The following is a 13,396-nucleotide window of genomic DNA, read 5'->3' on the forward strand; positions in this document are numbered from 1 at the left end:
TTTTGTCCTTAGCATTTTGAGGGGTCCACGTTTCTCATCCATGCCATGCCAAACATTGAGCTTTCCTGAAATATTTATCTTGAAATAGCATTAGCTCAATGAGCTATATGTTGTTGGGAATTACCAAACCACCCAGGATAGTTGCACTTTCAGTGCCATATATTCATGTGGCTTGCTATACAATACATAGTTTACGTCGGATAGAAGGCATAACCATGACCTTTAGGATAATGTTTCGACTTACTTCACTTGCCTTCAAGAGATAGACTCGATGGATCATGTTCTGATGCAGTGCATGGTCTCCCGCGAGGTTTGGCAGAGATGCTTCTCTGTTGTCGGTTGCCCTATAGGCTCAGATTCGCTAAAGAGTTGGTGAATGGTTGCCGAGTGCATGATTCCCAATGTCAACCAGAAAGGTTGTGACTCCCTAGTGATTTTATATGTTGGTCCTTGTGGAAGTAGAGGAAGCGAGGGTTTTTGCCAATCATATTGCGCAACTCTCAATGACGGGAGTGGTGGATTTATCTTTGCGAAATGGAAGCAAGCAATTGCCTATAGTATAAATTGTTTTTGTGTGATCTTAGCCTAGTTGGTGTGGAGTTGGTATGGGTGTACTGAGGCGCTATTGTTTGCATGTTGGGTCCAACTCTCATAGTTTACATTCTCTTCAATTCTATAAAAATATGGCACGCTATTGGTGCACTCTAAAAAAACGAGTTGTTGTTCGAGGGATGTCTGCTGCTGCTTTCTTGCTAGTTACGTCGCCTCGTTAAACTCAATTGTTTCAGACCCGCTGGCATACCACTCAAAGGATAAGTACCCAGCCCAGGTGTGCTTCCCTTTGGCTACTCCTTCGTGCAATATAAGGCAACTGGATTCTAGTCCTTGGGCTCCCCCATCGGCTGCTCGGTGAAGTTGAACACCAACGTATCTGTTTTGAATGGTGTAGCAGGTACATGTATGATTTTAAGAGACCATGGAGGCAGAATCATTTTTTGTTCATGCAGACATTTGTTTACTTGTGATGATGTGATTGAGACGGAGATCATGGGCATCCGGAAGGGCCTTTTGCTTGTGCTACAATGGAGCAATCTACCTATCAATGTTGAATCAGACAGTCTAGAAGCAGTGAAGATGATACAAAGTGTAGAAACAAATAAATCAAAATATGCCTTTATGATAAAGGAGATCAAAAATCTTTTGATCGAGCGTAATTCTTGTATTATTCATATTGTTTGTAGCAAAAATAATGCTAGTCATTTCTTGGCAAATTTTGGACAATCACGATGCCGAACGTTTGTGTGGCTTGGATCCGGTCCGGAAGAACTCCTAGATATTGCAAGCGTGATTGTAATTCTCGGGAGATTGAGTAATACAAGTTTTATCCTGCAAAAAAAATGTACACATAGAAATTTTAGGACAAATTATGAAGTGGGTAAAAATGCATTGTTAAGGTGCAAGCTACCATCTCTCTTCTTTTTAATTACCCCACCCCAACGAGCTAAGTGCATGTAGAAAGTGAGAAGGCCATGTGTTGAATGTTATTGATATTGATTATCGTGTAATGAGAGAGAAATATTTTTCTCTATTTTAAAGTGCACTGGACACTCTTTTCTGGATAAATTTTGGTGCCAACCGTACACTTATTCATTGACGGGGGTAGTAGACCAAATAAGGCTCAGAATGTCAACTTTTTTTTGACAAATTTTAAAGTAGATAGTACTTGAACCTAGAAATAAAAGCTTTTAGTTCGTTCTAGTGGGCCCAATCATGTTCCTTACTTTGTGGGACCGTTTGTCAGCTGTAGCTTATCTCACCCGCCAGCCTAGCAAGGCGCTGCCACTGCCAGCCAACCACGCTCGCACACCGCAGGTATCCACCCACATTGTCTTTGTGTTGCGTGCCCCGCCAAACCCCCGCAACTCTTTCCCCGATCCGGCGGCGACCACTACCTCGTCGCCGGCCCCAGCGCCACCGCCGCGCCATGGACCCGGAGGCGGTGCGGAGGACCCTCGAGCCCACCGCTTCCGCCGCGGACATCTCGGGCTCCACCCCTTACGACTCCTTCGTCATCAGCGGCGTCCGCCTCGAGGCCGCCGAGCACGGCAGCGTCCTCTGCTCCTTCGTCGTCACCCCCCGTATCGCCGTAAGCCACGCGCTCCCTCCCCGCCGAAACCTCGAGCGTTAGCTCCCTTACTCCTTCGGTTTCGACACGCTGACGTGACGGCGCGTGGTGTCTGGTTCGAATTGGGGATTGATTTGCAGAGCCCCCAAGGGTACCTTCTCAGCGGCGTCACGGCAACGCTCGCCGACCAGTTGGGCTCGGCCGTGTTCTTCTCCAGCGGGGTGGGCACGAGCGGGGTCTCCCTCGAGATCAGCGTGTCCTACGTCGACACGGCCGCCGTCGGGGTGAGACTACAATTTCTCTCTTCCATACTATGGCTTCAGACATTGTTCCTGTTCGTCATCAACAGATTTTAGTTTATGTTGGTTGGAATTTTTTGTGATGAAACTATGATTCTGTCCAAGTTGACGTGCATTTCGAACTAGAATTCTGCCCTGTGAATTTGCTGAGGCATTGGACTTGGAGTAATTGAGTCGCAATGAGGCGCCTACCTCTGCATGTTGTTTCTATTCTGGAACGCTTTAGGGCGCATCTTAATTCTTAGGCGAGTAATTGGATCGGGTGTCAATAACACTATGTCTTGCTGACAGGGGCTACATCGGTTCAACACTAATTACTTTTGGATAAGTAATTTACTATCCATTTGTGAGAGCTCACTGAGGTATCACTTAGGTGCCGACTGGGCTCTCAGTGGTACCTCCATTGGTATCATGTGTACAACTAACCAGTTTGTGATGGTAACAAGTTGTTGGAAGATGACATGAGTGAACTGGGGTTAGTTGTGGCAATTACTTTGAACTTGGTGAAAGTTGTTAGAAATTCTTGTTTGCTGCCTCCTTTTCATAATTAGGTTTTGACCTGGAGCATAAGCAGTAGGGTGTATTCAATTTGTTTTGGGATAACAACCATGCAACATTTTTGTACTTGAATAATTAGCTATGCTCATAGGTCACAGAAGTTAGGAGGCTCTAAATACTTGTTCTTCAGTTTTCCTTAATGGTGACCATATAGCAATCTAATGGAGTCCCTTTATTTGAGAGTAATTAGGAAGCTTTTGCCTTTTTGAGATGATCTCATGCTATGGTGATACAGTTACTGTTTTATCGGTGGGTTTTTTCCCATCTTAAATGTTAGTTATATTGCTCATTACTAATCATTACGTGCAATCTTTTTGCTTGATATTCTGATATGTCATAGAAAGAGGGTACTCCTAATTGTTTTCTTTTCTCATCTTCCAATAAATCCACTTTCCTTGTTTTGACACACCTTTTGAGCGGCGTTCCTATTGTAAGCCAAACTATATAATTTAATAATTTGAGATTGGCTTATTATTAAATTCTGTGCTCAAGTATATATGCTTACTTTCAGTTCATAGGGTTTAATACCTATGGGAAATGATGTGACATGAAATTGATTTGAAGTGCATGGCTGTTGTGGCTCGGGTGGATGCCTCCAAGTTGTTGATCGGAATTGGATATGCCGGGCTGGTTGCCCGGAGATCCACTGCGTCAGCCTTAGTTTGGTGAGCTCCAGGCGAAAGCCTAGCACTGAATTCGGATGATGTCGGCAATGGTGGCGTCCTCAGACATCGTTGGCCTCCTTGGAGGCATTGTCGTAGAGCCCCTTCGCCTTGTCATTTGAATCTCAAATTCTCCAGGTGAATCTCAAGTTTCGGCTTTGGCTGAAGCGGGCGCCGGGGGCATGTGTTCTCTTGCAGTGTTGTTGCTGGCTTAGGGCCGGTGTGGAAGCCGGGGCCGTGGCTCCGGAGATTGCCTTTTGTATGCATGGCAACTGCTCTGGCAACTTGGGTGGTAGAGACGTTGGTTAGTCGGGTGTGCGGCCTCGGGGCCGGTGTGGAAGCCTGAGTGGCGGCTCCAGAGATCGCCTTTGTGATGTAGGGTATCTGGTTTGGCCGCTCGGATGACAGAGTCATTGGCTCGTCGGGTGTGCGGCCTTGGAGCCAGGAAGGTGCATTCGTTGAGGTCTATATGCTGGAGTGGAGACTACGGGTCGTTTTGTATAGGGTGTCGACTCCGGCTGGTTGGGTGGCAGAGTCGCCCTCTCGTTTGGTGCGTGGACTTGGGGCTGGCGTGGTGTTTGGTTCATATGTATCGGTTTTCGTTCAGTTTTCTCTCCTAACGAAATGGCAGAGCTCCCTTTGGGTTCTTGGAAAAGAAATTGTGCTACCTACTATTTACAACAACAACAACAACAAAGCCTTTAGTCCCAAATAAGTTGGGGTAGGCTAGAGGTGAAACCCATAAGATCTCTCGACCAACTCATGGTTCTGGCACATGGATAGCAAGCTTCCACGCACCCCTGTCCGTAGTTAGTTCTTTGGTGATATTCCAATCCTTCAAATCTCTCTTTACGGACTCCTCCCATGTCAAATTCGGTCTACCCCGACCTCTCGACATTCTCCGCACGCTTTAGCCGTCCGCTATGCACTGGAGCTTCTGAAGGCCTGCGCTGAATATGCCTAAACAATCTCAGACGATGTTGGACATGCTTCTCTTTAATTGGTGCTACCCCAACTCTATCTCGTATATCATCATTCCGGACACGATCCTTCCTCGTGTGGCCACACATCCATCTCAACATAAGCATCTCCGCCACACCTAACTGTTGAACATGTCGCCTTTTAGTCGGCCAACACTCCGCGCCATACAACATTGCGGGCCAAACCGTCGTCCTATAAAACTTGCCTTTAGCTTTTGTGGCACTCTCTTGTCACAGAGAATGCCAGAAGCTTGGCGCCACTTCCATCCATACGGCTTTGATTCGATGGTTCACATCTTCATCAATACCCTCATCCTTCCGCAGCATTGACCCCAAATATCGAAAGGTGTCCTTCTAAGGCACCACCTGCCCATCAAGGCTGACCTCCTCCTCCTCGCGCCTAGTAGTACTGAAGCCGCACATCATGTACTCGATTTTAGTTCTACTAAGCCTAAACCCTTTCGATTTCGAGGTTTGTCTCCATAACTCTAACTTCCTATTTACCCCAGTCCGACTATCGTCAACTAGCAGCACATCATCCACAAAGAGCATACACCATGGGATATCTCCTTGTATATCCCTTGTGACCTCATCCATCACCAAGGCAAAAAGATAAGGGCTCAAAGCTGACCCCTGATGCAGTCATATCTTAATTGGGAAGTCATCAGTGTCGACATCACTTGTTCGAACACTTGTCACAACATTATCGTACATGTCCTTGATGAGGGTAATGTACTTTGCTGGGACTTTGTGTTTCTCCAAGGCCCACCACATGACATTCCGTGGTGTCTTATCATAGACCTTCTCCAAGTCAATGAACACTATATGCAAGTCCTTTTTCTCCCTGTATCTCTCCATAAGTTGTCGTACCAAGAAAATGGCTTCGATGGTTAACCTCCCAGGCATGAAACCAAACTGATTTTTGGTCACGCTAGTCATTCCTCTTAAGGGGTGCTCAATGAATCTCTCCCATAGGTTCATTGTATGGCTCATGAGCTTAATTCCACGGTAATTAGTACAACTCTGAACATCCCGCTTGTTCTTGAAGATTGGTACTAATATACTCCGTCTCCATTCTTCTGGCATCTTGTTTGCCTGAAAAATGAGGTTGAAAAGCTTGGTTAGCCATACTATCGCTATGTCCCCGAGGCCTTTCCCCACCTCAATGGGGATACAATCAAGGCTTATCGCCTTGCCTCCTTTCATCGTTTTTTAAAGTCTTCTTGACCTCAGACTCCTGGATTTGATGCACAAAACGCAGGCTGGTCTCATCAAAGGAGTCGTCCAGTTCAATGATAGAACTCTCATTCTCCCCATTGAACAACTTGTCGAAGTACTCCCGCACTCCCGCCATCTATGCTTAATCTCCCCGTCCTTCACCAGGAGTTGGTCTGCTCCGTCCCTGATGCAACTACCTACTATTTCTGTAGAATAAATAAACAGAGAGCGTGCAACTACAACCATTTCTATTTTTTGTATAGGACACATTTGATCACATGTTTGCATACCTACATGCTCTAACATGATACACATCTATGAAGTTTTTAAAGATGCACAAGTACATAAACCCTAAACTCAATCACCCACCCTTGCATGCACATTTGCTTTTTCCCAAATAAATTTTCATTGGTTAAAATTAGCTTAAAACTTTGATTGCTTGCTTTTTCCCAAATAAATTTTCATTGGTTAAAGTTAGCCTTAAACTTTGATTGCTTGCTTTTTCCCAAATCAATTTTCATTGGTTAAAATTAGCCTTAAACTTTGATTGCTTGCATATTCATAGTCTTCTAGACAGGTGAAAGTTGGTATTTTGAAGAGTTAACAATGTGCTTTTTCCCAAATAAATTTTGATTGATTAAAATTTGCCTTAAACTTTGATTGCTTGCGTATTCATAGTCTTCTAGAAAGGTGAAAGTTGGTATTCTGAAGAGTTAACATCGATGAACATGGGAGAATGACATCTCAGTTGGCAACATAAAAGGACCAATACTTCTTACCTTGCAGTCATTTTTATACTATAGAAATATAAGTACTCCCTCAGTTCGATATATGTCTTTTTAGAGATTCCAATGCGGACTCCATACGGAACAAAACAGGTGAATCTACACTCTAAAATATGTCTATACATCCATATGTAGTCCTTATTGAAATCTCTAAAAAGACTTCTTTAGGAACGGAGGGAGTACATATTAAGCAAAAGAATGGTTGAGTTCAATGCACTGCATTTCTACGTGTTATTTATTTCTGTTTCCTTTGAGGGATTCTGTTCAATTCAAATTGGAGCTTGCTGGGTATAAAATGGTTCCGAGAATCAGTTTAGGATCAGAGTTACTGTCATGTTGTCCAGATATTGCTGTGAAAAATCAAAACGGCCTTTTCAGGTTGCTTGGCTACAATTTTTTCACCCGGAAAGGGCAGCATTGGCCAATTTATTGCTATATAGTATTCCCGCTGGAAAGAAATATAAGAGCGTTTAGATCACTACTTTAGTGATCTAAACACTCTTATATTTCTTTACGGAGGGAGTAGTATGAGAAGGCTTGATTAATTTTGAACGTACCTTCGTCTTTTCGTTGTTATGCTTTCTTTAGTAGTTATTTGACATGCTGTAAACTCTTTGATTAATTTTCCAGGAAGAAATAGAGGTTGAGGCGAAGCTATTGCGTGCTGGAAAATCAGTCGGTGTTATCTCTGTTGATTTCAGGAAGAAAAGGAGTGGCAAATTGATGGCTCAGGCGCGTCATACAAAGTACCTTGCTGTATCTAGCAGATTGTGAGGATTCCCTTCAGTTGTAAGATAAAAACATGGTTTTGTCCAGCTCTTCGCTGCCCTTTATCAATAGACAACAGCAACACAATGTAGTGCTCCATTGTTTAAGAAAGGCTGGTTATATCCATATGAAATTCTGTAACGCATACCGCTCTGCCCATTTCATGTTCGCTTTTCAACCTTTGTCAGATAATATCTTCGAAAGAGTACAGTTCCTGTTTGGGCTTTGGAACGCGGGAACTTCACAGGAACAGAGCAAGTCCTCCGAATTTCATACCCAATTCCAGCATTCTAAACAAGGCCTAAGAATGCGGGGCAGCTGGAAAGTAACACTTGTAAAATCCTATTGTATTGATGCTTAATCTTCAACTGATGGATTACTGTAGTCTGCCCTCGTCTTGAGGCTTTGTTCGGTTAATCCTCCTCCCAAGAGGATTGGAGGGGATTGGCAAGGATTGGTTCGTATTTTGACTTAGAAGAGGTTTAAATCCCCCACAAACCCCTTCAATCCACTTGGATTCACACACAACCGAACAAGGCCTGAGGGAGATAGATCCCCCCCCCCCCCCCCCATCCATTATCCATTATTATTGTATAATTGGCGTGGTGACTAAAAGATGAGTGCCCTTTCCTCGTTATTCTTAACTGTCTGAGATAGTTGGTGAGAAGAGGCCCAGCTACCATCATGCTCGCGTATGTGTGCACAAGCTATTAAGTCCTTGTGTGCTGTCCCTGACCCTGAGTGCCTCCCGTCCTCTTAACTGCTGGTCGATTTCAGTAGGGAAGCAAAACAAAAATTGGGCAGATTGGTAGAATAGAATGCTCAACAACTGATGTGATGTAGGTAGAGTAGTTGCTAACAAGACAAAACGTCACTCACGAATGTCCATTCTTGCATTCGGCAGCGCTTGCATTATGAATTTGTACGATTTTGTCATTTCCAAGGGGCCAAACCCCGGTGCAGCTCGCTCCCACCCAAGTCACAACATTACAAGCTTGTCCAAAAAAAGAGTCATAACATTAAAATCTTGCTTACTGCTCCCTCTGTAACTAGACATAAGACGTTTCTTCACACTGTCATCTACTAGTCTACTAAACCTGTTGGTTCACAGTGCTGCGAATAAGTTTCGATGCAAATTGAGTTGGGGACACACAGCTGGCTTGGACTAGTAGATGGCATGTATTATGAGAAAGGAGATGACTACTGTTCTACTGGTAATGAGGTAGGACTATTAGACGGTTGGACGTCGCTGTCCCTCCTTTCGCCTTTAGTGCGAGCCAAATCTGCTGTCCCTCCCTATGTGAGCGAGCGAGCAACCCACACAAAACACGCACGCGTCCTCCATTTCCCCCACTAAAAACAGCGCAAGCTTTTTACCCCACGAACGCACACAAATTGATATGTGGCCCAGGAAAATGTCGTGCGCCTTTCTGTCTTCAGATCCAGCCATATTTTTTAGACGAAAAAAGAGCCTCGCCCCTTTTCCAGTTCATAGGAAGGGAGTGAAAATGTTCGGCATACAGAATCTGGGCAGCTAAGCTTCCACTGTCTGGAAAGCAACCTCCATATCGATCATTACATTTGTGTCACTGGGGCGACCACTTAGGGCATGCCCAACGCTCCACTGTGGACGGGTGCCCCAGCCCTATAACGTCACTTCCGATTGTCCAGCTCAGCTCAACTAGTAGCCTGCAGACCAAGACGGGATCCTGCAGAGGAGGTAGTCTCTTGGCTGACAAAAGTAAGAGAGAGATGGGAAAAGGGAGAGAGATGAAGCGATCCAGCCCTCCACGTTCACTGAAGTATAGGAAAAAGAGGATGTATATGTCATGCATTGGTTTGATGGGGCAGCTTCATGCATTGAGGGTTTGACAAACTAAGTAGTGCCCCATCCATCTTTACTTACGTGGAAGAGGTGAAGCACTAGGGAGGTGATGCTTCCATTGTACATGCCCTTAGCTGCTTCCAACGATTACATCATTGAGTACTCATTGTTAGAAGGGAGAGAGGGATTGGTGGAATAGTTGTTGTATTGCTTGAGCCTCATGGGCATATATATAGGAGTACATGATCTACTTGGAGTACAAGGCAAGCCAGAATATTTCCTAGTCTAACCTATGTTTCTTAATACAATCACGTTACTCAACATCCCCCCGCAGTCACAACGGTAGCGATGCAGACGGTGAGACTGGAGAAGAATCCGAAGGCAAGCCGACGGACACCCCCCACAGTCGTAACGGTCGATGCATCGCGGAGTCGTGGCTGGAGTGGAAACCAACGAGGTTGCTCAAGCAGGCGGTAGCCCTTTGTGCCGTTTGTCGATGTAGCCGAGAGCGTGTGTGGTGGAGCCGTGGTCGAGGTAGCCGTGCGAAGAATGCCGTGGTCGATGTCGAGTCGGGTTGGCCGGTGTCGAGGAAGTCGCCGTGGAGCCGCGGGCGCAAGGGGGCGCCGAGTTAGCATGGGCGCAGTGGTGTCGAAGTAGTGGTGCGCCAGGAGGTAGATGATGTTGACGACGCGTCGCGGCGGGTTTGCCAAGCCCGGGGACACATCGTGGACGAAGGCACGCACCGGTGTTGCCAGCACCGGGCATGCGTAGACGGACGAAGACGAAGTTGACGAAGCGCCGCGCCAGGCTTGCCAGGCCCGGGGACACGTCGTGGACGAAGGCACGCGGCGGTGTTGCCAGCACCGGGCATGCGTAGACGAGGGACCTGCACGAGCTGTACACCATGTCAGAGAAGTCGGAGAGGCCAGCAGAGAAGGACTCGACGACGGTTGCGGCGCCAATCGGCGCGGGGCCAATGTCGCCCGCGGTTGTCGGAGTAGATGAAGCGGTCGGGGTAGATGACGGCGACGCTGGCGACGAACTGGTGCTGGACGAAGACGAAGGGGGTGGACGGGCGGCGGCGGCGGCTACAAAGGTAGCGGCGGCGGCGGCCAAAGAAGAGCGGCAGCGGTGGCCTGAAGGCGGCGGCGGCGGCTAGGTTAGGAGTGCGGCGGCGGTGCTCGACGTAGGCGAAGAACCCTGACAGCATGACGAAGACCGGCGTGGACGGTGGCGTTCCCGCGCCAAGGAAGACGGCGCGGCGCATACCACGGGAGGTCGACGCGCGGTGACGGCGGTGGACCGCGGGCCGCGGCGCTACGGCCCGAAGGGGCGACGCGGCGGCGGCGGGCAGGTCGGGGTGACGACGGAAGACCTCGGGACGGTCGCAGGGACCGCGGGCCGCGGTGCTATAGCCCGAAGGGGCGGCACAGCGGCGGAGCGCGGGGTGGTGCAACCGCGTGGACAGCCTCGAGACGGCGGCGTGGACGGCGTGCCACGCTCGCTATGGCCCGACGGGGCGACACAGCGGCGGCGCGAGGGTCGGTGCAGCCACGGGGACGGCCTGGAGTGGACGACCTCGGGGCGGCGGTAGACCGCGGGCCGCGGCACTACGGCCCGAAGGGGCGACGCAGCGGTGACGCGGGTCGGTGCAGCCGGGAGGAGAACCACGGGGCGGCGGCGCTGCGTCCCGACGGGGCGACGCAGCGGCAGCCCGTTGCTCGATCGACGGAGGGGCGTGCTGAACTCGGAGACGATCTTCACGGGACCTGCGAAGGCGCGCGTAACCGACGGGCCAGGTCGGTCGCGCGGCATAGATGAGGCTGATAGCGGCGGCGAGCGGGTGATCAAGCCGATCGCGCGCGAGGTCGGGGACACCGCTCGGTGAAGGCGTGGTGGCGGCGGAGTCCGAGATGAAGCCGGCGGCGGCGGGCGGCAGGGCGGCTATGATTGGCCGCCGCATGGCGCGAGGCCGCCGGGTCGGGGTGATGCAGGAGTCCCGGTCGGAGCAGGCGGTGACGGCCGGCGTAGATCGACGGGCGGGCCATCGCGCGAACGGCGGCGGTGAAGGGCCGCCGCATGATGCGAGGCCGCCGAGTCGGGGCGACCGGCGGGTAGACGCGTGGACGACGCGCGAGGCCGCCAGGTCGGTGAAGACGCCGGTGTAGTCGATGCCGAAGTCGGAGTAGAGGCGCACGGGGTCGACGGCGGCGGTGGGCGACGCAAACCGGATCACAAAGACCGGAAAACCAAAAAGTAGACGCCGATCAAAACGACCGGCGAGAGAGAAAACCCCGGATCAAAGGATCGGGAAAAAGACTCTCTAGGGCAGCCGGCCAACACGGCCGGCGGACGAACCCTAGGTACGGGTGGCGCGGCCCCCCGGCGGCGGTCATGGAGGCCGACCGCCCCGGGGGCGGCGCGCAAGTGCGGAAGCGGCGGCGGCTAGGGTTTAGGATCGACTTGCGATAGATACCATGTTAGAAGGGAGAGAGGGATTGGTGGAATAGTTGTTGTATTGCTTGAGCCTCATGGGCATATATATAGGAGTACATGATCTACTTGGAGTACAAGGCAAGCCAGAATATTTCCTAGTCTAACCTATGTTTCTTAATACAATCACGTTACTCAACACTCATGACACGATATCTCTTGAGTCATCACCAATGGATAGAAGAGAATTTCCGTTGGTCTTGATTTTCTATACGTTTATTATATTTGACAGTACTACTCGTAGTAAACAACGAGGAAGATGCAAGAAAATGTGGTGATATATAACCGAGTTTCTTTGTTCAGATGAACTCTAATTACACTTACGCCACTCACGAACACTTAATAACTCATAGTATAATTTACCACAAGATCGTGATTCATGACAGGACACATCTCCTGGCTTAGTGACAAGTGGGTAAATACAAAAGAATCTCCACGGGTCTTGACTTTCTATATATTTTACCAGAAACAAAAGGAGTAGCAAGGAAGATGAACGCTTAATTACTCATGTCCGTCTAGTATAACTTAACTTACTCCGCATTTGCATCCCAAGGATGCCTCAGGCGATTGTGTGCATGCTGTACGTGTGCTGTGTGCATGTACGCATCACTCTGCTGCCTTGGCCTAGTGGCGCCGATGCGCGGCGGAGATGGTCGTCTTCTCGACGACGAAGAGCCTCTTGAAGATCCTCATGAGCAGCACCCAGCTGCCGCTCCGGCGGTAGTACTGCCCCGTCCCGCCGGCCCTCGACGACGCCCGCAGCATCGGCGCCCACCCGCGCCCGCGCTCCCCCGCCTCCGACTCCGTGTCCGACAGCTCGTCCAGCCCGCACGCCGCCGTCTTCGAGCAAGAACCGGCGCGCCGCAGCTCCTCGTTGAAGTTCTCCCACAGCATGTCCATCTTGTCCTCGCCGTCCGCGCCGGCAGCGCGCACGACCACCCCTTCATCCGCTTCTCCTCCCCTCTCCCCCTTGGACCGTCGTCCGGCGGCCGAGTCCGACGACGTGGGCTCTTGCTCTTCCATGCCGTCCACGGTTCGGCGGCTCACCACGGCCACCACCGGTGTAACGGCGACGCCGTCGCTGGGAAACCAGAGCGGCGAGGAGGCGAAGTGGGGGAAGGGGAGAAGGCGGTGGTGGTGATGTAGGAACAGTGGCTCCGCATGCTCTGCCGCGGCGGCCGTTGTAGGGAAGGTGAAGTCGTCCATCACTGGCCGCGGTCTGTCTATAGATAATCAGCACCTACCTCGCTGTTGCTGCTCGTCTGCCCGGCTGTTGGGACAAGGATATGAAGCGAACCCGGTTGGCTCGTGTCGCTCCCTAGCTCTCTGCGGTGGTACTTGCTACGACTGCTCTAGAGCTGGAGTACTGTTTTACTAGTCGCCAGGTGAATATATACATACTTGCGACCGAGCGAATTCTGTCGTATCGTGAATTTGGAGGCATAAACAGGGCATGCGCTGATTCAAATGCTTCCTATACGCCTGGGTGGACTCCCCGGTCAGTGATTTGTCAGAAAAAACATGATCCAACCGTCCCCCTTCGTACCGGCGTTATGCTTCCGGGCTGACCGACACTCCTCATGTTCTGCCGGTGTGAATATGAGAAGGCCCGGATGTGGCCCGACCCCACATATGTTTTTTCATATCTGCATCTTTGACCAAACTCTAGCTACTCCATTTCAC

General features: G+C 49.8%; 2 protein-coding genes across 3 annotated transcripts; one reads left to right on the plus strand and one right to left on the minus strand.

Moving 5' to 3' along the window:
- The first annotated feature begins 1,835 nt into the window (after positions 1-1,835).
- On the plus strand, positions 1,836-7,540 carry LOC123045504 (acyl-coenzyme A thioesterase 13). 2 transcript variants are annotated; one of them, XM_044468582.1, is made up of 4 exons: positions 1,836-2,146; positions 2,266-2,409; positions 2,716-2,899; positions 7,258-7,540. In XM_044468582.1, the coding sequence occupies exons 1-3, from the start codon at positions 1,985-1,987 to the stop codon at positions 2,887-2,889; spliced, it is 480 nt and encodes a 159-aa protein (XP_044324517.1). In that variant the 5' UTR covers positions 1,836-1,984; the 3' UTR covers positions 2,890-2,899; positions 7,258-7,540. The 2 variants fall into 2 exon arrangements, with proteins under 2 accessions (XP_044324517.1, XP_044324518.1); XM_044468583.1 differs by lacking the exon at positions 2,716-2,899.
- A 4,433-nt stretch (positions 7,541-11,973) lies between these two features.
- On the minus strand, positions 11,974-13,084 carry LOC123041416 (uncharacterized). The gene has a single exon (XM_044464033.1). It carries the CDS (start codon positions 12,917-12,919, stop codon positions 12,338-12,340), a length of 582 nt encoding a protein of 193 aa, XP_044319968.1. The 5' UTR covers positions 12,920-13,084; the 3' UTR covers positions 11,974-12,337.
- Positions 13,085-13,396: the final 312 nt, after the last annotated feature.

Source organism: Triticum aestivum, chromosome 2B (genome assembly GCF_018294505.1).
Source record: "Triticum aestivum cultivar Chinese Spring chromosome 2B, IWGSC CS RefSeq v2.1, whole genome shotgun sequence".
In the NCBI taxonomy this organism is placed as follows: Eukaryota; Viridiplantae; Streptophyta; class Magnoliopsida; order Poales; family Poaceae; genus Triticum; species Triticum aestivum.